The sequence below is a fragment of the Heteronotia binoei genome, chromosome 12, assembly GCF_032191835.1.
Source record: "Heteronotia binoei isolate CCM8104 ecotype False Entrance Well chromosome 12, APGP_CSIRO_Hbin_v1, whole genome shotgun sequence".
Classification (NCBI taxonomy): Eukaryota; Metazoa; Chordata; class Lepidosauria; order Squamata; family Gekkonidae; genus Heteronotia; species Heteronotia binoei.
In genome coordinates, this window is record NC_083234.1 from 58,715,916 (window position 1) to 58,740,101 (window position 24,186).

Sequence of the window (24,186 nt, forward strand, 5' to 3'; positions counted from 1 at the left end):
GTATTGGTCGCATGTGGGGGTCAAGGGGTAAGGATATGGGAGGGCCCTTGTAGCACCCTAGGGCCCCATCAAACACCTCTGGGAATTCCCGGCACAGGTGCTCGAACCCTTGCATCCCCAGCTGCTGCACCCCCATGATCTGAATTCCCAGCGGTTGAAACCAGGCCAGGCCCAGCAGTGTGGTGAGCTGGCGTTTGACCACAAATATATCAAGTTTCCCCCTGAAGCTCTTAAACTCCACCCTCACCGTGGCCCATCCCAGAATCTGTACGGGGTTCTTTTGGAAGTCCCATAGTATAAAACCAACTGGTCACAGCCTGGGCTGGCCACGTGGGCACAGTTTTCTTAGGGACTCCTTCGAAATTATGGAGATGGAGGAGCCCGAGTCCAGTTCCATCAGGCAGGGATCCTGATCGATACTTTGACCTTGTCGGGGGTATTGCTGGGCAAGTTCATTACCTGCAGGCTAGTCGAGGCGGTCAAATAGTCCTCGGTCGAGTCTTGGTTGGTGGACTGGCGTCTGCGGGTGGCCTTGGCCCAGCAAGCCCGCGTGATGTGGCCCATTTTCCCGCAGTTCCTGCAGTCCACGTTGCGATAGGGGCAGTCCCGACGCTCGTGTGGGTCCCCGCAGCTGGCGCACTTGGTGGTGGCTGGTTTCTCGGTTGCTCGTGGCCGCTGGGTCGCTCTCGGACCCATCCCTGGTTGGTGGCGTAGCTGGTATGTCTCCTCCTCCTCTGGGTGCTCTGCGCCATCTCCTCCTGGTGGACGGCTTCTGCCCGCGGGTTGTGGAAAGCTTTGGTGGCTCTCTTGAACGCAGTGACTTCGTTGAAGGCGCCCTGGAGGGTGAGCTCTTCCTTTGCGAAGAGCTTTTGCTGTAGTCTTTCGTCCCTCAGGCCCCAGGTGAAACAGTCCCTCAGGGCCTCCTCTAACTTCTCGAAGCTACAGTTTCCCGCAATTTGGCGGAGAGTGGCCAGGTATTCGGCTGCCGTCTCTCCCGCCTCTTGGTCCCTCTTGTGGAAGAGGAATCGGCAGGCGATGATTGAGGGTTGGGGCAAGAAGTGCCCAGTAAGGTGTCGGACTATCTCCTCGTACGTCTTCTCCATGATTCTCGCGGGGGCCGAGAGACCCTTGGCGATCTTGAATGTGGCCTCTCTGCAGATGCTGAGAAGCACATCTCTCTTACGGCTGTCATCTGTTATCATGTTTGCTCAAAGGTAGCAATCAACCTTCTCCGTGTAGGTCTCCCACCTCTCCAGTTTAGCGGGGTTGAACTCTTCGAGGCGACCCGTCCTGCCCGGGTTAGCCATGGTGGCTGCGGTGGCGGGTGCTTCCGTCTCCCTAGACAATGTGCCTTCTTCGTCTCCAGCCAGCTCCGCGAAGTCGCTCTTCGGAAGTTACCTGGCTAAGATCCCACCTTCATTGCCATTGTAATGTACTGCGTGATGAGACGGTTTGAAGGCAACATGCTTTATTCGGTGGTACATTACAAGAGAGGGAACACGCGGGCCGGGACCCGCTTATATACATTCCCTGGAATGGCCCCCCAGTCTGACCAGTCCAATCCTGGCTATTTAAGCTTCCCGCCACAGATCTTGGTGGGCGGGGCGTCTAGCAAGCTACATCCGGGGACCCGTGGGTTTCCCCCTAGTCTCCTCTGTCGTGATCGCCATGCGGTGCATTAGCTTTCGTCTCAAGACATAACAGCAACAGTACAGTACAGTCAGTATATACAGTGCATGATGCAGTGAAACATGACCATTAAGGTATAAAAATTCATGTCCATGATTAGGTGAAGTATGACAGTTACTAAAGTATCAAGAAGAAAATAAAAGGGCCGCCCGCATCATTCTCAGGAAATAAAAAATAAGGCCAAGGTCGATGGTGCAAAATCAGGTAAAAATTATTACTGAGAAGTATCCATCAGAGTCCTAGACCACACAGTTTGGGTGTGGTCCTTTTTTTTTTTTCCATTTTATAATTTTTATTTGCATCAAAATAAACTTAATTACAGAAAAAAATAAACTAATAGAGGTTGATTGTGGTATACAACAAAGCATACATCATCTACCATCTGAGTTATCAATAAAAGTATCATTACACAATAAAATTTTTTGTGTATTCTTCCATACAGATCATTTTTTTTCAAGCCAACTGTAAAATTTTTCCCATTTCTTTATGGCATCGCATTTCGACATTCCTCTTACCATATTTGACAAAATATCGATTTCAGCGACATTTAATATTTTTTGAATTAATTCATCCTGTTGTGGGACACCTTTCTGTCTCCAAACTTTAGCAAAGAGAATTCTAGCCGCTGTCAGAATGTAAACTGTGATATACTCATCTTCTCGTGGGATTTCATTTCGGACAATCGAGAGTAACATTATCTCTGGTTTGAGATGTATATTCACCTTTAATATCTCTGTTAGTAACCTATGCACAGCCACCCAATATTTTTTAGCTAATTCACAAAACCACCACAAGTGGAAAAACGAGCCTGTCAATAGTCCACACTTCCAACATTTCGGGGGGGAAAGATGGATTAATTTTACTCAGTTGAACCGGCGTAATGTACCACCTATGGAAAAGTTTAAAAAAAATTTCTCTAAAATTGACCGGTTTAATAATTTTGTAGTTATTTTTCCAGAGAAGGGCCCATTGTTCTAAGGTAATGTTTTTCTTCAAGTTTTTTGCCCATTTTATCATGGATTCTTTAACCGTTTCGTCCTCCAGCTTAATTTGTAACATATAATTATATACCTTCTTGATTACTTTATGTGGTCCAGACATTAATATTTTATCAAAATCAAAATTATGCTTGGTAAAACCTAAAGGTCTTGAACACCTCCTTAGCAGTGGAGGCCCAGATCATAAACTTTGCCAAGCTGGCATTTTACCTGCTGCACCAGGCAAGGCAACTGATTTCTTTTCTATCTCGCCCTGACCTGGCCACTGTAATCCATGCAACAGTCACCTCCAGATCAGATTACTGTATTTTGCTTTACACCAACCTGCCCTTGAGACTGATCCATAAACTCCAGCTGGTCCAGAATGCCATGGTGCGGGTCTTGATGGGAATGCCATGGACAGCACGCATTCAACCTGTGCTGTGCCAGCTGCACTGACTTCCAGTGGAATACCGGGTCAGGCTCAAGATTTTGATACTGACCTCTAAAGCCTTGAGCAGTCTGGAACCCACATATCTTCAGGGCCGCCTCTTGTGGTATGTCCCGTAAAGAGCGTTACATTCTGCTGAGAACAACTTACTCTTACTGATGATCCCTAGCCCTAAAGAGGTCCGGCTGTCCCACCTGGTAGAACTGTCTGCCAAATAACATCCACACCCTGTAGGACCTGGTGCAGTTCAACATCCACACCCTGTAGGACCTGGTGCAGTTCCACAGGGCATACAAGGCAGAGATGTCCCGCTAGGCTTTTGGTTGAGGACAGCAAAGGGTACCGTCTTACCTGGCACTCCTTTCCTTCCCTCCAGCAAGGCAGTTTGTACTTGTTTTGCTGCCATCTGATGTTGTTTTTAACTATTGGGTTTTAAATTGTATAGTCTTCTGTTGCTAACTTCCCTGAGCTCTGTGAACTCAGAGAAAGGTGATTTATAAATCTAAATTATAAATCAATAAATAAATTGTTTCTGGTACAGTCTCATTGCAGAATAGCCTTGTACATTTGTTGTAGACTGTTGTTTATTTCAGCCAATCATAGAGGAAAAAGGAGGCTTTTAAATCATATATCTGTGATCAGATTTCCTATTACAGTTCTGATAATCTTTCATGTACAGCCCTGATAACAAAGAGGCCAAGGCCTCAGTTGTAGTCTCAGCAAATTTGTAGGTCTTTCTAGCTCAATAGGATTAGCAGCAACTTTCCAAGGTCTTTGGCAGAAAAGGATCTCTTCCGATACCTGCATCTTGGGGTCCTTTTAAAAAGAGATGCCAGAGATTGAACCTGGGGCCTTCTGCATGTGAAGCAATATGAGGTGAAGGGTTCCTAGCTTTGTGACATGGCACATGTTTTTCTTGTGGGATGTCCCATAAGCAGTCCCTTTCACTTGCAGTTAAAACTAATCTCAGGTAAGTAGATTCTTAAAAAGATAGTTCTCTGCCTAAGACCCTGGAGAGATGCTGCCAGATAACATTGGGATAGAGGGACTAATGGCCTTTACTATAAGGCAACTTCATACCCTAAGCTCTGAGTAGGATGGCTTCATGTATTACATTTAAATATACACATTTGCATACATCCCAAAACATTGGGGTGGATCCTTCAATATCTACTAAATTGAATCTGATGGCTTCCCTTCTGCCAAATCTTCCTCCAACAGAGAGAATGGTCCTTTTCTCCATCACAAGACATCTTTCTCTGTTGGAAGATTTGGCAAAAGGTTGCCATAGGCTCTAACCCTGAGAATATGCCCAAAACATGTTTGCTGTTCCCTTTTCCCAGGTGTGGCAGTAGAGTTAGGGGGCCTACTGGAAAATATGGGCAGGAAAGACAAGGTAGCCTGAGACTGTGGAGAGCTTTAAGAGTGGGGGCAGTGAGTTTGTGCAGGGTATGGATTCCTTTGCCTGAACCTTCTTTCATTGTGTAAGGAACCCACCTGAAGCTGCCTTATGCTGAATCAGACCACTGGTCCTTCAAGGTCTGTATTTTCTACTGGCAGCAGTATTCCAGAGTCTCAGGCAGAGGTCCTTCACATCATCTACTGTCTGATAGGCAGGGGTAGAATTCTAGCAGGAGCCCCTTTCATATTAGGGCCACACCCCCTGATGTAGCCAAATTCCAAAAGCTTACAAGGCTCTTTTTTGTAAGCTATTGGAGGATTGGCTACATCAGGGGTATGTGGCCTAATATACAAAGGCGCTCCTGCTAGAATTCCACCCCTGCTGATAGGTGATGTGATAGATACTGCCTGTAGATCCTGTGCTCTGGGTATAAACTGAGCCGGATAAATATAGGAAAAATACCTTATCAGAGATTTGCACTGCTGTGGCCATGACTCGGTGAGTGAAATTCTCATACCCTATGCGGATGGCATAGGGTATAATGGAGCCAAATAAATTTGGTTTCCTGGATATTTACCTGAATACCAGTACAATAGTGATACCAGTATTCACGAATATTCAGGAATACCAATATTTTTCTGGTTCAATAGACCTTAATTGGTTAAAAAAAAAAATCCCCTTCGCACTTCGCTACTGCCTGAATCTTTTAACTCGAGATGGCATGCATAGCTGAGGCTCTTTCCCTCTTGTGGTTTTGCATCTTGTGGAAGTGTAGTGGCATTAAGACCTGTTTAAACTTTCCTGCTGTTTGTTTTCTCCAAACTGTCCCCCCTCTTCTGTGGCTTTTATTTCAGGGCTCAGCAGTTTCTTTACATCTCCAGATAAAAAGCACATCCTCTCCTTTCCCAACCAGACTTCCAGGCCAGGTTTTCCCAACCTGGGAGCTGGGACCCAAAAGTGGGTCCATCCTTCCCAAATGGTGGTTCTCTTGTGCAGCAGTGAGCTCCCACTTGCTTGGAGTTCATAGTGGGGGCAGCATCACCCTTTTGGTGATGTTCGTTGACTGTTGGTTGGTACTTTAAAAAAAAACACAATGCAGGTGCCAAGGTCATAGTTTGCCTAAGGTACCCAAAAACATTGAGTCAGCCCTGGTTGGGTCATCATGCAAAGTAAATTTGGACTTTTGGGTCACCGTACCAAAAAGGTTGGGGTCCACTTTTCCAGTCCACTTGCTTTCCATGATAAAAGGAAAGCCCGGGAAGCTGGTTCTTCCACCAGAGCAGACAGTGAAAGAGTAGGTGGAGCTTGCTCCCCAAATGGCCAGGACTATGACTATGAGTGGGCAAAGCTTGTCCTTTGGTGCAGGTCAGGAGAGGCACTGGGAAAATAGGCCTTTTCTTCACATGGATGCTCATTCCTGGAGTAATGCTGCCTAGGTTTCAGTGACACCCCATTTCAGTTCTGTAATTTCTAACACCAGCAGGAAATTATTCTTGTATTGGTTTCTTGTGCTAAAGCAAAAAAAAAAAAAAGGCGTTAGCTCATATTAATGAGTGCTCTCCCCCCCCCCTCCAAACTCACATTAGAGATTCTCCTGAAGTCCTAGCAATTACTGTTCATATCTTTCACTGGCAGCTTTTCAGAGCTGAGGCTGGAATGGTGGTGAACAGCACATTGCTGGCACACAAAGAATGCAAATGGGTATTGCGCGCTGAGCGGTTTCCTTCCCTCACACGTGGTGCCCTTGCTGTACGGCAGGCGAAGTTGCAAATCTGTCATGTGTCGCCCGTGTGTTTGGAAAGTGTGTCAAAACACTACTTCAATTAGTTTGTTCTAATTATGGCTCCAGAGAGGCTGCAACTGTTTCATTCCTCATTAAAACAGATTTCCCTACCCTATTCTCTTCTCATATACTGCATACAAGAAGTTGAGAACTTCTGAACAGACCTTTGCTTTTCAGTAAGAGAAGACTGTTTGGGCCTCCCCAGGCCACCAGAAGTTTCCAGGTTCTGTAGCAGCCTCTACCAGCTGCTACCAATAGAAAGCAAGAAATGGTTGGATCATAAGGTTAGTTCACACAATCGTGCCCTTGTCTTCTGCTCTGCAGGCTGGCCCAATCAGGTCTCCTTGGGAGCAGTGGTTGTGCTTTGGCCAGGATCCTCTGAAGAATTATCGTCTGCACTGCCTGGCTCTGGGATGGGGTTGCATGCAACCAGTTGAGTGCTTTGTCTCCTTTGGGCCACCTTGGCCTGAACCTTCTGCCTCCACCATTCCTGCAGTCATCCCCTGAGGGGTTGTGGGCCTGGGTGGACATCCTGCTCGGCAGAGGCCTGGTGGTTATTTCAGGGACCAATAGTGGGGTCTCCCTTTTAGGCTTTGGCAGGGGGGCCCTTGGCTGTGCTGGAACATTGGCAGCAGGCTCCTGCACAGTGCTGGGCCCTTCCTGATCCCTCAGGTCCTGCTCAGTCTCTTCTCCCAAGAACTCAGGAGTCAGAGTCTTGGGACTGGGCAGAAGAAATCCTGACAGCACTTGGTTACCATTCAGTTGCCAGCTCCCTTTTTTCTTTCTACCGTTCCTTGCTAGTAAGGTCTGAATTCACTTTTAGGTCAGATCAAGATTAGACCTGAGCAGGGCTTTCTTTGTAGCAGGATCTCCTTTGCATATTAGGCTACAGCCCCCTGATATAGCCAGTCCTCCAAGAGCTTACGGTAGGCCCTGTAAGAAGAGCCCTGTAAGCTCTTGGAGGATTGGCTACATCAGGCGGGTGTAGCCTAATATGCAAAGGAGTTCCTGCTACAAAAAAGAGCCCTGGACCTGAGCCTCAAAGGTTGCTGGATAGGCAAGGGTATGCATATCTTACTTAAACTATTATGGATTTAATGAAAAAATTGCATCAACCACATGCTCCCAGGCTCAACCTGGGAGGGTACGATTGTGTGAGCTTCTCTGGACAGGACATCCTGTGCTTTGTGTGGCCCTGGCTTAGACAGATATACTGTCTATCAATCTATTTGCCTTTGTTTGGACATTCTGCTCCCTCACTTAGGATCAGCAAAAACCTCCACCTGCCCACCCACCATGCATTTCTGATCAACTTAAGTGATTCCCTCCCCCAACTCAGTTTTGTCGAATGCCTCCTCCGGCATCAAAATTAGTGAAAGGGGTGGGGGGTGGGGCACAAGCATTTAAATGGGGCTGTTCAGCAGCAGTTTGAAATGAGAAAATTTGGTTTTGAATTGTTCCAGACCTCCTCTTTCTCTCTCCCCCCTGCCTGTGATAATATGATAAAGAACTTCGCCCTAATTAAATATTCAAATGTAGCACCCGTGTCAATATGGCTTCCCGTTGCCTGGAATGATGATTAATTGTATTCAAAACTCCAGTGGCCGCCGTTAATCTCGACTCAGCCATTGTTCCTTGATTGTTCCTGCAACACGATTGCTGATCCTCTTCTCCCTCCTCCCACCCCGGCTTTGTTCAGGATTTTTCCCCCCTATGTGTATGTTTCAGAATTGAAGCTAGTAATTGATTTGCCATATGCCGCCAAGCTGCTCACGATTGTAACGATATGTGTTTAGGAACTTGGGGATTTTATAAATTGGGCTGGTTCCCCCCCTCCCCCCATGATGGGGTCTATGTGTGTGGGTGGGGGAAACATTCCACATATCTGATTTTTGTCTACAGTGCAAACTGACAGGGTGTTTTATAACCATCCGGAAAATGCATTTCTGCCATCGGCTAGCAGGTAGAAGCTCTTACCTGGTGTGGTCAAACGGATGAGGGTGAAAAAGTTGAAGCTGAACCCAGAATGAGCTGGAGAAAGGGCTAGTGGGACACCTTTTGGGCTTGGAATGGGAGGTGGTGGCCTATGATTTATTTGATTTCCCTAGTCTGCATGTTACAAAACCCGGGATCACTTTTTGATCCTGTGGTTGCTGGCAGAGGTATGTGGATGTGCTTCACTTTTTAACTTTTACAAAAAGCTGTCAAAGCAGCTTATGGACATAGAGTGGTGGCTGCCTTATAGCACATCAGATAATTGATCCATTGACTCTTCTAGATGCTCCAGTCATCAGGCAGTGCAAGGATTTTCTTAGTATTTGCTATTTGAGACTAGCCTGAGGCCTTCTGAATGTAAAGGATGTTGGTTGCTGCTTATGAGAAGTGACTTTTATCTGGAGTCAGACCCCTGGTCTATCTATCCCATTATTGTCTATTCTGAGAGTTTCTCTGGGATCTCAGGTACCAGTCATTTCCAACACCTGCTACTTGGTATCCCGCACCTGGAGATGCCAATGATTGAATCTGGGATCTTCTGCCTGCAAACTGAATCCAGCATGCCCGTAAATATGAAGCCGAGTTATTTAAGTCAGACCATTAGTCCATTGAATTAATTATAGCTCACTCTGCCTGGCAATGGCTCTTCTTGGTCTTTGGAAGAGGAAGGTCCTTCCAAACACCTGAGATCCTTTATCTGGAAATACCAGAAATAAACCCACAGTCTTCTGTTTGCAAAGCAGGTGCTCTACAACTGAAGAGTTTCCACAAATTAACATTACTGCTATTGTGTGATTGACTGTTTAAATGGTCAGGGAGACCTGTTGCTCCCAGCTCCTTTGGAAAATGCTAGGATTCAAGGAGCTATCTGCAGTGTCTTTAGCTTCTGGAATACTGTATAGTCTTTGCCATTCCTTGGATGATAGAGATCTTGCCTTGTTGATTCATGCTTTTGTTATCTCTAGATTTGGCAACCATACTGAATGGGGCTGTCCTTGAATACTAGTGTCAGCTAGTGCAAAATAGGCCTGTTCATCTCCTTAGTGAACATTTTATACTCTTGTTGTACCATCTGCACTGATTAGCACTGGCAGTATGCTTCTGGCATCGTTGAAGATTGGAAAAGACCATGGATGGCTCAGTGGTAAAGCATCTGCTTGGCATACAGAAGGTCTCAGGTTTAATCTTGGGCATCTCCAGCTAAAGGAATCAGGTAGTAGGTGATGTGAAAGATCTCCACCTGAGACCTTGAAGAGCCATGCCAGTATGAGAAGACAGTACTGACCTTGGTGGACCAAGGATCTGATTCAGCATAAGGAAGCTTCATGTGTAAGATGATGGTTTTGACCATTAAAGAGTGTAGCCTTACATCAATATACTTCACAGATCATATTTACTTTTATTGTCTCTCTCCCCAATGAGAGATTCTTCAGATTAAGCTTTAATTTGCATTGGCCCAGAAAGTTAGGGCCTTGGCAGTGGAGGCTCCAAATCAAAGTTGTTATTTACTCATTGGACTGGGTGTAAAGAACACTTGTAAAATTGCAAACCTGTAAAGGCTTTCTCAAGGGGAAACCAGGAGACTGGTAAGCTGCATGACTTGTAATCATGCATAGGATTGGTCTGCAAATTACATATGTCAAGCACATATGTAAACATTTTGCTTATTTCTCCCATTGTCAAAGGTTCAGAAATATTCTGAACACTAAAACCCCACCCTCTTTACCCTGTTTTTTGGCTTACCTTTCCGATTTCCCAACTTCTGTGATTTCATCAGGCTTTACCAATATTCTAGTCTGCCTTTGCAACCTAAAGGGCTAGGAATAGGGATGGGCATGAACCGGTGGACAAACTAAAGTTCATCATGAATTTTGGCTGGTTCATGGTTCGGGAAGCAATGTTCACCACCTAAACAACTGTCATTTTGATGCTGTTTGTGGTGGTTCATGAAGAGCAGAAAGCAGGAGTTTATCTGCCTCAGAACCATTTAAACCCCCACTTTCTGCTCCCTGTAACAAGCCATGGGGAGCAGAAAGTAGTGGTTTAAACTTTAAATGGCTCACGAATGAATACCAGCTGATTTGGTGTATCGGTTCTTGGTTCCATTTGTGGTTCAGCCACAAACTGAACCACACAAATGGGGTTCATGCCCATCCCTAGCAAGGAACTTGATTCAAAAAGCAACAAACAAAGAACCACAGGGATCTCAGAATGTTCACTTTTACTGAGTCTGGTTGTTTTGTTCCTTCACAGTATTATCTCAGAGCACACTCAGCTTTGATTATGCTTCCTGTCTTCCCCTTTACGGGAAGGAATTTATCCAAAGGTAAAAAAAATTAGGATTGGCAGTGTTAGCGCTGTCCCAAGTAATTACTACATCCAAGCCAGACTCCCAACTCTACCCCCCACCTCTTGTGAACTGCTGGCAGGGTGGGGTTAGGGTGGCTGAGGAAGTTTTAGAATGCTTCTGCTGAAATCCAAAATTCCTGCTACTCTTCAAAGCCTTTCCTGGATTTTAGATACTGTTCTCGAACACCATAAATGTATGATTCTCTCCCCACCCCCATGCTCATTCATCAGGATTCAGTAGTTAGATGTTCTCTATTGCATTAGGCTGCAGGCTCAGGATCAATACAAAGCCTCACTGGTTCTCATTCTGCCTGACCAGCTGCCCTCACTAAGCCTCCTGGCAAACTGGTGTCATTTTTTTTCTTCTGCAATCTTGTGGGGGGAGATACATAGCAATGTTAAAATAATGTCAACATATTAGGTAAGATGATTAATGAGTAGATCGGTAATATGCCAAAGATACAATCAAAGGAAACTAAGGAGGTGGGTTGGGAATGGCCTCGAAGAGTCAACAGTAAACAGAGTAGACCATGCTGGGCTGGATGGACCAAAGGCCTGACTCTGTATAAGGCAACTTCAAATGTTTGGTATAATAGGTGATCTTTCGAAGCTTTTTTTTGTGCCGCTACCCAGGTTGCATCCAGAGCTCCCATTGCTTCCTCCTGATTACATTGCTGGCAGTTTCTCTTTATAGCTCTCTGCTAATGTTATCTCCTTTCTTTCTTTATTAGGCATATATCCCTGACACTTCCTGCCAGCTTTCGAGGGAAAGGGCATGGCACACGGCCGGACTTCGAGTACCAGCACTCTAATTTGTATGCCATATCAGGTAAGACACTGACTGCATTGGTTACTGGAGTTGTTTGTTACATATGGGCTTAACACTGTGGTCCAGCTTGTCTGACAATAGCAGCTCTAACTTTGCAGGCACACATTAAAAATATGATGTGAAAGGTGAACCCCATAATCTGTTACCATGATGCAGGGATATAGAGAGTGGCCCTTGGGCTTGGTTCACATCGGAATCCTAGAAGGAGCCACCATTTGGTGAGCAGTCTCTGATCGGCTGCAGTAGTTGTTGGTTTTAATGGGACCTACAGGCAGACAGAGGGTTCTGTTCCAGTTCTTTGCTGTGTTCGCATGCCCACTCTTTGGCACTGCAGCAGTTCTACTGGTAGAAACAGGAGCATCAGATAGACTGCAGCAGCTCTTATTTCTGATGACTAGTGGGTTTTGATTTTGCCCTCTTTCCAGGCTGCTGCTGGCCCCCTTGTTCACTCACCATCGCATGGATTTTTCCCCCTAGCTGCAGAGATCAGTGTCAGAAGCACAGCAGTGCCGTGATGATCTTTTTCTTTCTCTGTGGCTGCAGGTAGAATCTGTGAACTGCTGGTGAGTGAGTGAGTGAGCAAGTGGATGAGCTGCTGGTTTATTTTCACCACCAGGGAGCCTGGCTCCCTTCAGGGGTACCCAGCTTTCCTAATCTCAGTTTTCATTTAAGCACGAACACATTTGAAGCATTCTTATTTGGAAAAATGCACTGAAAAACATGCAGACAGAATTCTGTTTCATTGGCTAGAAACAAACTTTTTCTTACCTTCCATCGTTCTAACCAGAGGGTGCAGTTCTAGGCGTTTCTTAAATTTTATAAAACTAAGTGTTGGTTTATTTGTCCTAAACTACTTTACATGCTGTTGTGAGGATAGGGTTGAGGAGAGCATGTGTGCCGTTCTGAGCTTCCATATTAGGGTACCCAGGGGTCGTTTTGTAGAAAAATAGGTGGTGGAGCTCATCCAGGGATTGTTATGCAGCTGCGCATGCTATTCAATGGACAAGGAGGTTGAACTCTCAGAAGGAGGAGGTAGAGATCTCAGACAGGTTCAGGAGCTGTGCTCCTGTGAGCTCCTACTGAATCTGAGGCCTAAGGATACCAGTTCCATATTGATAGCTCCATGTGTGTCCAGACAGTCCCTCAAAAATTCTGACTGTAGAAGCGACAGCAAGAGGCAGGGCCAGGACACAAATCTCTGACTGACTGTTGCATCTGTCAACACTAACAGCTGTTACAGTCACCTGGAGGCTTCAGCCATGTGGAGGCTTTCTATTTAGACCCCCTCTGGGAATTTATCACCGTTGGAGAATTATACCAAAGTATTCTCTGGCAGTGAAAGAAATCCTTGGTCACAACTGTCTGTGCAGTCCGGCCAACTGGAGCTGTGAATTATCTTGTCCCAGACTTGTTAGCCATTATTAGAGAAGAAAATAGAGGTTCTGTAGTCAGAAGTAATATACTCCAGATTATCATATTCTTGGGGGGAATACAGCTGAGGGTCACTTTCTCCATCATGTCCTGCCTTGTGAATTATTCAGGGGTGTCTGGCTAGTGGTTATTTGGGAACATAATGATCTTACTTAACATATTTATAGACCCAGCTTTCTCTTAAGCATTTCAAGACCCTTTGGCCTCATCTAACCTCTGCCATGCATGCTGTTTTTATTCCTAAATTTCCACAGAACATGCTGAATTATGGTAATGTGCAAGTGGAAAATTACTTGTCTGGGAAAAAGGTGTTTTTTAAAAAAATTTTCAGGAGGGGAGGAAGAGAAATAAGAGTGACAGTGTGACTAATATTTGCTCCAGGCCCTCTGTGACTTTTATGCTAACCAGATGTCCTGCCAGATTTTTAACTAACTTTTCAGAGCATTTAGACTTTGCAAACAGAACTGAGAGGGGGCGGGGCTTATCTTTCAGGCAGAATGAAAGTCAATGAACTGTCTTATGAAATGGTATGCCCAAGATTTGATGATCACTGGAGGTTTAGGCACTTTTTTTTAAAAAAAAGGATTAGGTAGATTCTCAGGTAGGTCTATCACAGGCAATTAGCAATAATAGTCGAATAGAACCTCTGTTTTTAGAGGCTGGCTACATCTGAATGCCATATTGCTGGGGACAAACACCAGCCTTTTATTCTCCCACCCTGCTGGCTGGCCACTTATGGAAACTGTTTGGATGTATACTTGGTGATGTTCAGTGGGCAGTTTGTGTTTGTGATAGACCTGCATGCTTGCTATGATAGCTACATGAAACCTCCATGTATGCAGGCAGGCATATCCCTAAATGCCAGATGCTCCCAGAGGTATTTGATTGGCTGTGGTGGAAAAGGTAAGTGTTTTAGATCTGATCCTGCAGCATAGTGCTTATAATGCTATTACTGGGAGGTGGTGCTTTTGAGAACATATTAGCTGTCTTAGAACTTCCATGTGCAGAGGCAATCTACCACTGAGTTCCTGATCTTAGCTAGGACTAATAGGCAGTGGGCATCTTTCTTGCTAAACAGTGTCCAGCTTCTATTAAGAGAAGAGTGCTGCTTAGATGGACCCTTGATCTGATTCTTTTTTAATAGTGTTATTTTATGCAAAGGGGGCATTGCAAAAAGCAACTGGGATTTCCCAAGTGTTCGAGCAGTGAATTCTGGTAGGGTACATCTGGTGGCCTGAGTAGCGGGAAGTGGAAAAGAGCTTGTTGGCTGGTTTCTTTTCTTTCCCCCCCTCCCCTCCCCTCCTTTCCTTTTTTTTTTGTTGATTGTGAGTGACACTTATATCAGAGGAACATGGCGTTAACTCATGTACCTTAATGAAAGGGCCGTTCAAACGGTAATATCTTGCTAAAACTACTGTCGTAGGTTTCTAAATGGCCAGAATATAACTGTGGCATAATTCATGTCACTGTTAGTTTTTCCTTGTTACTCTGGTGGTCTAATGGATTTGGAAATGGGAAAGCAGAAACGCTGCCCTGGCAGCAATCCTAGATGGGGTAGGTGAAAGCTAAAGGAAAGTTGTGAGTTTTTACTCAGAGGGGTGGTTTCAGATAACTTTTCTGACTGGACATCACTTGAGAGAGAACCTAACTGCACTAATGAGAACAACTTGCTGGATCATACCAAAGGTCCATATAGCCCAGCATTCTGTTTCCATCAGTGGACAGCCAGATGCATCTAGAAAGCTCAGAAGTTGAATATTAATAATTCTTAACATTTATATAGAACTTCTGACATTCTAAGCACTTTGCATCTATTAACTGTTCTTGCAACAGCTATAGATGATATGTTGGGCGTTTTCGCACTGACCTTAATCAGCAGCGACGCCCCTCTTCACCGTGCAGGATCGGCGCGGATTTCGCACTAATTGCCGCGGAGCACCTGGAAGAGCCGGAAAGTCCCGCGGCTTTTGCGGCGCAAATGGGAACTGGTTTTTGGTGGTTTCTGTTTGCGCCGCAAAAGCCGCGGGAATTTCCGGCTCTTCCGGGTGCTCCGCGGCAATTAGTGTGAAATCCGCGCCAATCCTGCGCAGTGAAGAGGGGAGTCGCTGCTGATTAAGGTCAGTGCGAAAACACCCGTTGAGATTGTTATTCCCGTGTTGCAGATAGGGAACTGAGGTTGAAAGCCATCTAATGACTTTGTGGCAAGGTCAGGATTTGAACCCACTCCTTGATAAGCTTATTCTGCTGACTTCGCAAGGTGTTTCGAAAATGTCAGGTGCAGGTCAAGTCAGGCCTTTCCTGGTCAGCTGGCAACCTTGCTTTCTACCAGGAGTTTGTCTGTTTCTCTTTAAAAACAAATCAACCACCACTACCACGTTTGGGGGCAATGAAGTCTATAACTTCTCTTTAGTGGGGGTGGCTGCAGGGGGGAGGAACTCTGCAAAAGCTCCAAGACAGCCATAACTTTGGTCCCCACTACCAAATTGTTTCCTAACTGCAGTACATTTATGTATTGTCTGTTCCCGTGCCAATCTGTTTCTGGGGCTCAGCTGCAGGATGTCCACTTTCATAAGTGGGGTGGGTGTCTGTCAGACACGGCCTGCTTGGCTGTGGCACCTAGGACTGCAGAATGTCCTCCCAGGCTTATCTGTCAAGTCTCAACTTTCTTTCAGTGTCTGTTAAAAACCTTTTTAATACACTCCTTGCTAATACCCCTGCTGTTTATGGATTTCTGTTGATAGTGCTGGGGCTGATTTAAAGAATTGCTAGGGTATTTTTTAAAATTGGCCTTTGAAAATGTTATGATAAATTACAGTATTTTTTGCACCATAAGACTCACTTTCCCCCCCCAAAAAAGTGGAGGGGAAAGTGTGTGCGTCTTAAGGAGCGAATACTGCAAAAAATTCACACAAATGCCTATAAATTCACACAAACGGCTCTAAAAACTAGGTGCGTCTTATGCTCAGGTGCGTCTTATGGAGCGAAAAATACGTACTTTGTACACCAACTTGCAAGTAGAAACAAAGGATAGAAATGTTTTAAAATGAATGTAGGAGAAGATTACAAAGTGCACTGGGGCAGAAATCAAATGTGTCCCCAACCCCCACCAGTAGATATCTGGTCTGCTCCCGTAGATTCTGTTGTTCACAGTGGAGTGTGACAGATGGAGAGATGAGAACTGGCCACAGACCCGCTCCTCCTCACACAGGCACATAAAACACTGCGCATTGTGGCCTTAGACTTAATTAAAGTCAGCTTCCAGACTATTTCAGGCTGCCTTGTGTAGTATCGTTTTGGCCTAACGAAACTGCTGGGTCAGTCAGGGTGGCCAGGAGAGTGTTGGCAGAGGGAAGCCCAACTGCTTCTCACACAGGAACAACAGATAATAAAATATAAAAGCAAAGCGGAATCCTGAATGAAGAGCAGGGGAGATTATTTATAATAATGGGAGTCAAACAGAAGGGGGAATAAGTCACTTTAAGGGTGCATAAATTTTTACGATGGCGCATAAACAGCCGTTCCTTGCCTAGTCTCTCCCCGTCTGTCCCTGCCAATAACTGGGCTGGGTGGGGGGGTGACGGCGCTGAACATAAAGGTGGATATAATCAGGCGGAGGGAGGGGACGGGTGGGAAGGTCTGGAGGATTGATCGGGGAGTGGGTTTGTATATTCCGATGTAAAAGGTTGGCGGCTGACAGGTGGCCAGGTTTTTCCACTGTATGAAACCATGTGGGGACTGTCAGGCCCACGCAGGCAGCCTCGTTGCGATTGATGAATTGCTTGCGTTCTTGATTAAACCTTCCGTCATTTAAGAAACAATAAGCCCAGGCGTGGATGAGAAAGAGGGACGTGTCAGGAAGAAGAAAGCGGGGGTGTGGGGAGGGGGCTGCTCAGAGGAAGAGTCTGTTTTACCTTTCTGCAGATGTTGGGCACAGAGTGTAACATGTATTATTAAAATGAATGTGGCATTTATAGCGTGTTGTTTCTTCCGCGGGAGGAAGGGCCTGTAAATTATCTGTTAATAATAAGTCTGGAGCCCCTTTCCGAGAGGTAGATAACGGCCGCAATCTTTAATCAGTTTAATTGGTCGATTAATCAGCAACTAAAGCCATAGTTGGTTGATTGTCGGACTGGGATTTGTTGGTTGGCTTGTTTATTTATTAGACTGTTTTGATTCTGCGGGATCACTGGTTTTAATTTTTCCGATTGGAGATGATCTTGAATTTCTTTCTGTCTCTCAGAAAAGGCTTTTTGTGTGGAGGTTTTGGTGATACACCTGTTTCTTTCGACGTAGTCACTTGGCTAAAAGGCAGAAGATTAACTTAATGCTTACATAATCTTTTTTTTAAAAAAACATTTTGATTGTAAGGTGCAAAGGATTGTTTGCACCCATGTACATTGATAGTGTGCGGAAATAAATGATAAACTGGAGGCTCAGGACAGTTTAGAGGGGGTCTGGGAAATCCCTTCCATGGTTCAAATCCTCCAGGGTACAATAAGATACTGGGAGGCTTAGGTCAATTTCCCCATCTCTCTGTTTGTTTTCCTTATCTGACCCTCTGCTACCTTCAACATTTTTTACCTCTTGAACCATGATCAATCGTTGTTAGGCTGTTTCAAGTTATTTTTCTTTTTTCCCATTATTTTTCAAAGTCTTCCCCCCCATTATGGGATGGAGGGTTGGGGTGGTATCTTAGCCTTTTCTTTAGGTAGTCTCCATTTTACTGCATTTAATAAAGTTCAGTAGCTGTCGTGCCCCGCCTCACCCCTCACGGTGGCCGTTGCCCTGTGCCTATCGCTCCGGCGTCAAGGTGCTGGGCCAGGGTCTTAGAACTGGTTGGGAGACAGGGTTAACTTCACCCAGATGGTCTCCACACCCTGCTGGGACTGGCCTTGGCTCTCTCTGGGTTGCCCAGTTTCCAGCAATCCTCCTCCTCGACCCTCTGTGGCACCTGCCTTTTATCATCTCCCTGCCTCAGCCCTGCCCCCCTTTATCAGTGGAGACGCCTGGACACCTGGCGCCTCCCTCTCTTCCCCTCTGGGCTCTCCCTCCATGCTTTAGACTCTTCTGCCCCGCTCTACCAGGCCTGACATCTCCGTTTGGGTGTCGGCTGCTGTCGGGTCTCTTTCATGGCACTGCAGCCCTGCCTACTCCGGACGTGTGGTCGGGCCCGTTCCTGGATGCTTCCCATGATGTCAGGCCGTTTCTCAGCTGGCTTGGCCTTGCAGCTGTTGCTACTGGGCCTGGTGCCGCCTCCCGTTGCTCTCTCCTGGCTCCCCAGGTGGGTTGGTGGGCTCTGGGTTGAGAGGCTGCTTTGGGACGCAGGGGGCTCACGGGGGTTTGGCGTCATGGGGGCTGCCGCCGGGGCCCCCCCCAAAGTCCCAGCTGGGCCCCAGGACAGTAGTAGAGGCTGCAATGATAGCACACACACCAGCAAATTAAGCTCTTATATATATATCCCATTTATTTGAATGGGTAAGATTAGCTACCTGCTTAATTCTCCTATGGACACTGATGGGATATAGAAAGGACCCAGGTTTGACTACATCCCATCCTATGTTTTTAGAACCTTTCTATTCATATTCACATATTTTTAAAAGGAATTTAAAGTAATAGAACCAAAGTTAAGGTAGCCATTTAACAGTATTTTTAGTATGAAATATGCTTAATCTTCATTCTTTCCAAACTGCTGATTTCAGTAGGACTACAACATGGACAACTGGACCTAGGACTGCATCTGTATATTTTTTTTAAAGTGTCAAATTAAGGAGTGCAAATATTCCGTCAAAAGTTTGTGCTAAATGAATGAGCTTTTTAATACCTCGGCAGCTTTTATGGTGAAGTTAATAAACAGCTTGTTTCAGGACAATATGTTAATGGTCCCCACAGGGATGTGGATTGGACTGACTTCCAAAAAAATACTTTGGCTGGGAAATGGAGCCATTTCAATGGCAAGATGTTTCTTTTTCTTTGCAGTCACCGGACACAAAAGCCCTCTGACAGTTTTCTGGACAAGTTATAAATTGCTATGGCCAAACTATTTGCTTTCCCCCCTTTTGGGCAAGTGTTTTTCGGCAATGCTGAAAAGCACTTTTTTTGGATGACTTTTCGGCATGTCACACACAAATGTGCGCTCATTCAAACTGCCCTTTCCCACAGTAGCTATCATTACCCAGCCAAGTCTGTTGATCAGGGTAGCATCATGACATCCTGTCGGCCATGTGATCCCTGATAGAATCTCCCATGTGATTCTTCCACATATGAATAGGCACTGGCAGCTGGGAGTGGGGCATTAATTCAGGATTGAAAAAGATGAATATTCATACAAGGTAAGAAGTTTGTAAGATTCCCAACCCACTGAAATCACCAGTTTTGGCATGAAAATAAGTAACGGGGAATAGTCAGACAGTAATCAAAATTTAAATTGAAAGCTCTGGGAAAGCTCTGGATCTTGTTTTATGTATTGGTTATCACTGTGTTTCTCTGTAATTCCAATTCCAATAACCTTTAATGACATAGCATGCACACACATGACTCAGTGTGGTATCATGGTTAGAAGTTTGGACCAGGATCTTGGAGACCTGGGTTTGAATTCCCACTCTGCCATGGAAGCTTTCTGGGTGACCCAGTTACACACTTTAAGCATAATCTCTCTCACAGAATTGTTTAAAACAGGGGTGTCAATCTCATTTGTTATGAGGGCCGGATCTGACATCAATGAGACCTTGTTGGGCCATGTGTGTCATAAAATGTAATGCCAGGTAGTGGAGACAGAAACTTTACAAAGGACACAAACACAATTAAAGATTTCTTTAAAATTTAAAATAAAAGATGCTTAAAAGGTTAGCACTCTTGCAATATTTTGTTTATTTAACAGTTTCTGATAACTTGCTCTGAATTATTGCATCAAAACCTCTTGCTGTGAATTATTGCATCTAAATCTGGAAACAGTGTCTGTGCTGTAGCAATCTTGTGTACGCTGTTCGTGTGTTGTTCAGGTATGTATCTGTAAGTTGCAAACCTACTTTTGATTTATTAACATTCATTACAGAAATCTTATGGTCAATGCTTTGAGCCTAAGACTGAGGGGAAAACTTAAAATGGCTGGGCATCGTAAACTTTTGAACTTGTTGCTTCATGTGCTGGTCAGCCAATGGAGAAAATAAAAGCTTTGCTCTGTAGCTCCTGTGTGATTGAGCAAGCCTGGCAAAGCAAGCTGTGATACAGAAGAAAGCAAGAGAGAGAGAAGGAAGCAGATGACAGTTGCTTGCAGGCCTGATAGGAGTCCTCTGGGGGCCTGATCTGGCCCATGGGCTGCATGTTTGACACCCCTGGTTTAAAAGATAACATGGAGAAAAGGAGACAGATGTCAGCTGCTTTGGGTCTTCATTGGTGAGAAAGGCAGGGTGTAATATAAGTAAATAAATAGTATTGTTGGCATTATAATAAAACATGGTAGTCTGTTGGTACCATTTTGTCGGTATTTTTTGTTGGTAACACTGATCCTTGCTAGAGCAGACCAAGCTCCATCAGTGATGTCTTTCCTTAACACAAAGGGGTGTTTTCAGGGATTAATGAATGCACATACCGCCAGTGGATGTTCTACTTCAGGGAAATAGAGCGATAGGAGAGAATTAAAGATGTAGGGGCCACACTCAAAATGTCATTGAGACTAATCTTTATTGTTTGTTCCAGACCTGGCCAATCCAAGGGTCTCATATTGCCTGCCAGTTATGGGGACCTATTTATACAGCCCTTTTCCTTTGACACTTGAGGAGGCCATGTTCCCAAAGCTAACTAGGCCGGCACCTCTCCCAGAGTCCCTGTCCCCCCAGTTCAAATCCTGGTGTCATTTTAAGAAGAGGAGGAGGAGATTGGATTTACACCCCACCCTTCACTTAGGAGTCTCAAAGCAGCTTAAAATCTCCTTCCCTTCCTTGCCCCACCCTGTGAGGTAGGTGGGACTGTGAGAGCTCTTTGAGAACTGCTCTTGAGAGAACAGCTCTGGGAGAACTGTGACTGACCCAAGGTCACCCAAATGGCTGCATGTGGAGGAGTGGGGAATCGAACCCTGTTGTAAGCTGATACAATAGGTCTGATTATGCCTCCATTGAGCATGGAATTGTGTACGCTGACTGGCAGCAGTTCTCAGGGGTCCAAAGCCAATAAAGGTTTTTCTGTGCTTCTGCTGTCTTTTAACTAGAGGTGCTGGGAATTGAAGCAGGGGCCTTTTGTATGCAAAGCAGGGGGCTGACTTTTCAACTCAGCCCCTCCTAGGGCATGTCCTCCCCCTCCCCAAGCTCCTGACACCAAGCGAGTGGTGGTGATCTACCATACTATGCACTGGTTTCCAGGCACCCTCACAAACTGCTTCTTTCTCCGTTCTTCTTGTGCCTCTGGGGAGCTGTTGACTTTAAAACAAAAGGAGCGCAAGCCAACGATGAACATCTCGGCTGTCTTCACCGTGAAGAACATTAGATCCCATAGATTAGGTTTAAGATGGAGCAGATCTGTCAGCTCTCTGAAAAGAAGCTCATTATTCCGTAGATTTGTCTCACCATTGTCTACAAGACAATGAATGATGCCAGACGGAGATCCTTTTGTTATCCGAGGAGCCTGTGCGGATGTGTGTTTTGGCGGCGGAGTGTGTGTGTTCTGCATGCCTGGCTTAATTTATGGCATTAAAGATTTCATGATCTGCTTCTTCTCTTTGGCATGAGGATTTCACAGCCCTGCCCCTCCCAAGGAGCTCTATGCCACTCACAAGGCCTCGTGTCTGCAGGGTGGTGCTTCAGAGGCTGAGTGCCCACCTATGTGTGCTGTGCTTCCACTCAAAATAGGAAGTCATGAATGTATTTTGTATCTAGCTCTCTCCAGAGCATCTTTGATTGGTTCACAAATAAAAAATTGTATAAAAACCAATGGAGACCAATTGAAATACATAACTAAATGGCACGGAGTCTGCATTTTAAAGCTCCAAACTGGAGATCCAGTTTGGTGTAGTGGTTAAGAGTGGCGAACTCTAATCTGGGAGAACCGGGTTTGATTCCCCACTCCTCCGCATGCAGCTGCTGGGTGATCTTTGGTCAGCCGCTGTTCTCTCAAGGGCAGTTCTCTCAGAGCTGTCTCAGCCCCACCTACCTCACAATGTCTGTTGTGGGGAAGGGAAGGTGATTGTAAGCTGCTCTGAGACTCTGAGTAAAGGGCTGGGGTATAAATCTAATCTCCTCCTTTGTCCTCTTCTTTGTCCTCCACTTCGTCTTCTTCCTCTTCTTGAAAGCAGCAATGAGAACAGCACCAAACTAAAACCAAGAACAAGCACTCAGTGAAGACACTGCATGTGTGTGTGTGGTGGAACCCTTTCAAAACTAGAGATCTAGTGTGGTGTAGTGATTAGCTAGTTGGGGTTAGAACCTGGGAGGCCCAGGTTCAGATTTTGACTTAGACACAGAGCTGACTTTGCAGTTTAGTTGCTCTGTTTCACAGGGCCCCTTGTGAGGCCAAAATAGGGAAGGGAGAAAGATCTGCATTGCCCTCAGGTGCTTGAAGGCAGAGTGGGGTAAAAATGTACACGATACATAGAAAACCAAAAGGTTGTATGGGCCTTGGTGTGGTGAGCAGAGCCATTTCTTTACCAGCCATCTCGCCACAGGCAGCTCATGGCAGAAGCAAGATTTAATCTTGGAGTTTCGAGGCTCACAACTTATTCTGTTATCCATCATATTACACCACCTTTCAGATGAGACTCATGGCTGCCCACTTGTCTTGCTGATCCCTAAAGTTGGTTGTGCTCAATAGTGGTGATCCTCAGCAAAAGGGACAGCCTGCCACCTGCTCTACTGCCCCCAAGGACCAATGGTTGTCCTCAGTGCATTACTCTTCCAAGAACTCAGCTTTTGATATTACATTGCTTTATGATACTTTGTATACCTTCCTGGCCACTGGGACTTGGGGGAGGTTTTGGGCCAGGCCGATAGTGCCAAGGGGCTCCCATTTGAACATAATATAAGAAAAGCCCTGCTAGATCAGACCCATGGTCTATCTAGTCTAGCATCCTGTCTCACACAATGGCCAACCAGTTCCTCTGGAGGGCCCACTAAAGGGCATAGAGGCCGAGGTCTTCCCCTGATGTTGCCTCCTGGCTCTGGGATTCAGAGGTTTAGTGCCTCTGAATGTGGAGGTTCCTCTCAGTCATCATCCTATAGAACGTTTATGAAGTCTTATGAGATGGCAGTCAAAGCTGCAAAGAAGGAATACTTTGCGGCTAGGATTGCATCTGCAAATTCGCGCCCAGCACAATTATTTAAGATAATTGAGAATCTGACCACTCTGCCCCAAGGCAGACCAAACATGAAATAATTGGAAATAGGCTGTGAGGCTTTTGCGAAATTTTTTGCAGATAAAATCTCGTCACTCCGCCAGGACTTTCCTGCCACATTGAATGCAGTAGATGAACCCGGGGCTCCGTGCCTGTCTTCTGGTGTTATCTTGGATCACTTCGACGTGCTTAGTCTTGGGGAAGTCGACGAAGTTCTCTCAACTGTACGCCCTACAACTTGCGACCTTGACCCATGCCCCTCCTGGCTAATCAAATCCTGCCAGAGGGAGCTTAGATATCCTATACGGGATATCATAAATAGATCCCTCTTGGAAGGGCAATTTCCAACATCTTTGAAAGAGGCCATGGTCCGCCCTCTCCTGAAAAAGAGTACAGCAGACCCGGCCGAATTGGCAAATTACCGGCCGGTCTCAAACCTACCATTTTTAGGTAAGGTTATAGAGAGGGCAGTGGCGTTACAGTTGCAGAGTTTTTTGGATGACACTTCCGCCTTAGACCCTCACCAGTCCGGCTTCCGTCCGGGTTATGGGACGGAGACAGTGCTGGTCGCCTTGGTGGATGACCTCCAGCGGCATCTGGATCGAGGCGGCATGGCTGTGCTGATATTGCTGGATCTGTCGGCCGCATTTGATACGGTCGATCATCAGTTACTGGCCCGCCGGCTCGCCGACACGGGGATTGGGGGATTGGCCTTACAGTGGCTTTCCTCCTTCCTCGAAGGACGGGGACAAAGGGTGGCCATTGGGGGGGAACGGTCCTGGAGGCACCCACTAGTATGTGGGGTCCCACAAGGGGCAGTTCTCTCCCCGATGTTATTTAACATCTATATGCGCCCCCTTGCCCAGATTGCCCGGAGGTTTGGACTTGAGTGCCATCAATATGCTGATGACACCCAACTCTACCTGCTAATGGATGGCCGGCCTGGCTCCGTTCCAGAAAGC

General features: G+C 45.8%; 1 protein-coding gene across 2 annotated transcripts in view; it reads left to right on the forward strand.

Annotated features, from left to right (window-relative positions):
• Positions 1–24,186, forward strand: part of MVB12B (multivesicular body subunit 12B) — a 148,913-nt gene that overhangs the window by 59,382 nt on the left and 65,345 nt on the right. For both annotated transcript variants that reach the window (XM_060251271.1, XM_060251270.1), the window contains exon 7: positions 11,378–11,475. In XM_060251271.1, the coding sequence (XP_060107254.1) occupies positions 11,378–11,475 (98 nt within the window). The remainder of the gene's footprint in view (positions 1–11,377; positions 11,476–24,186) is intronic.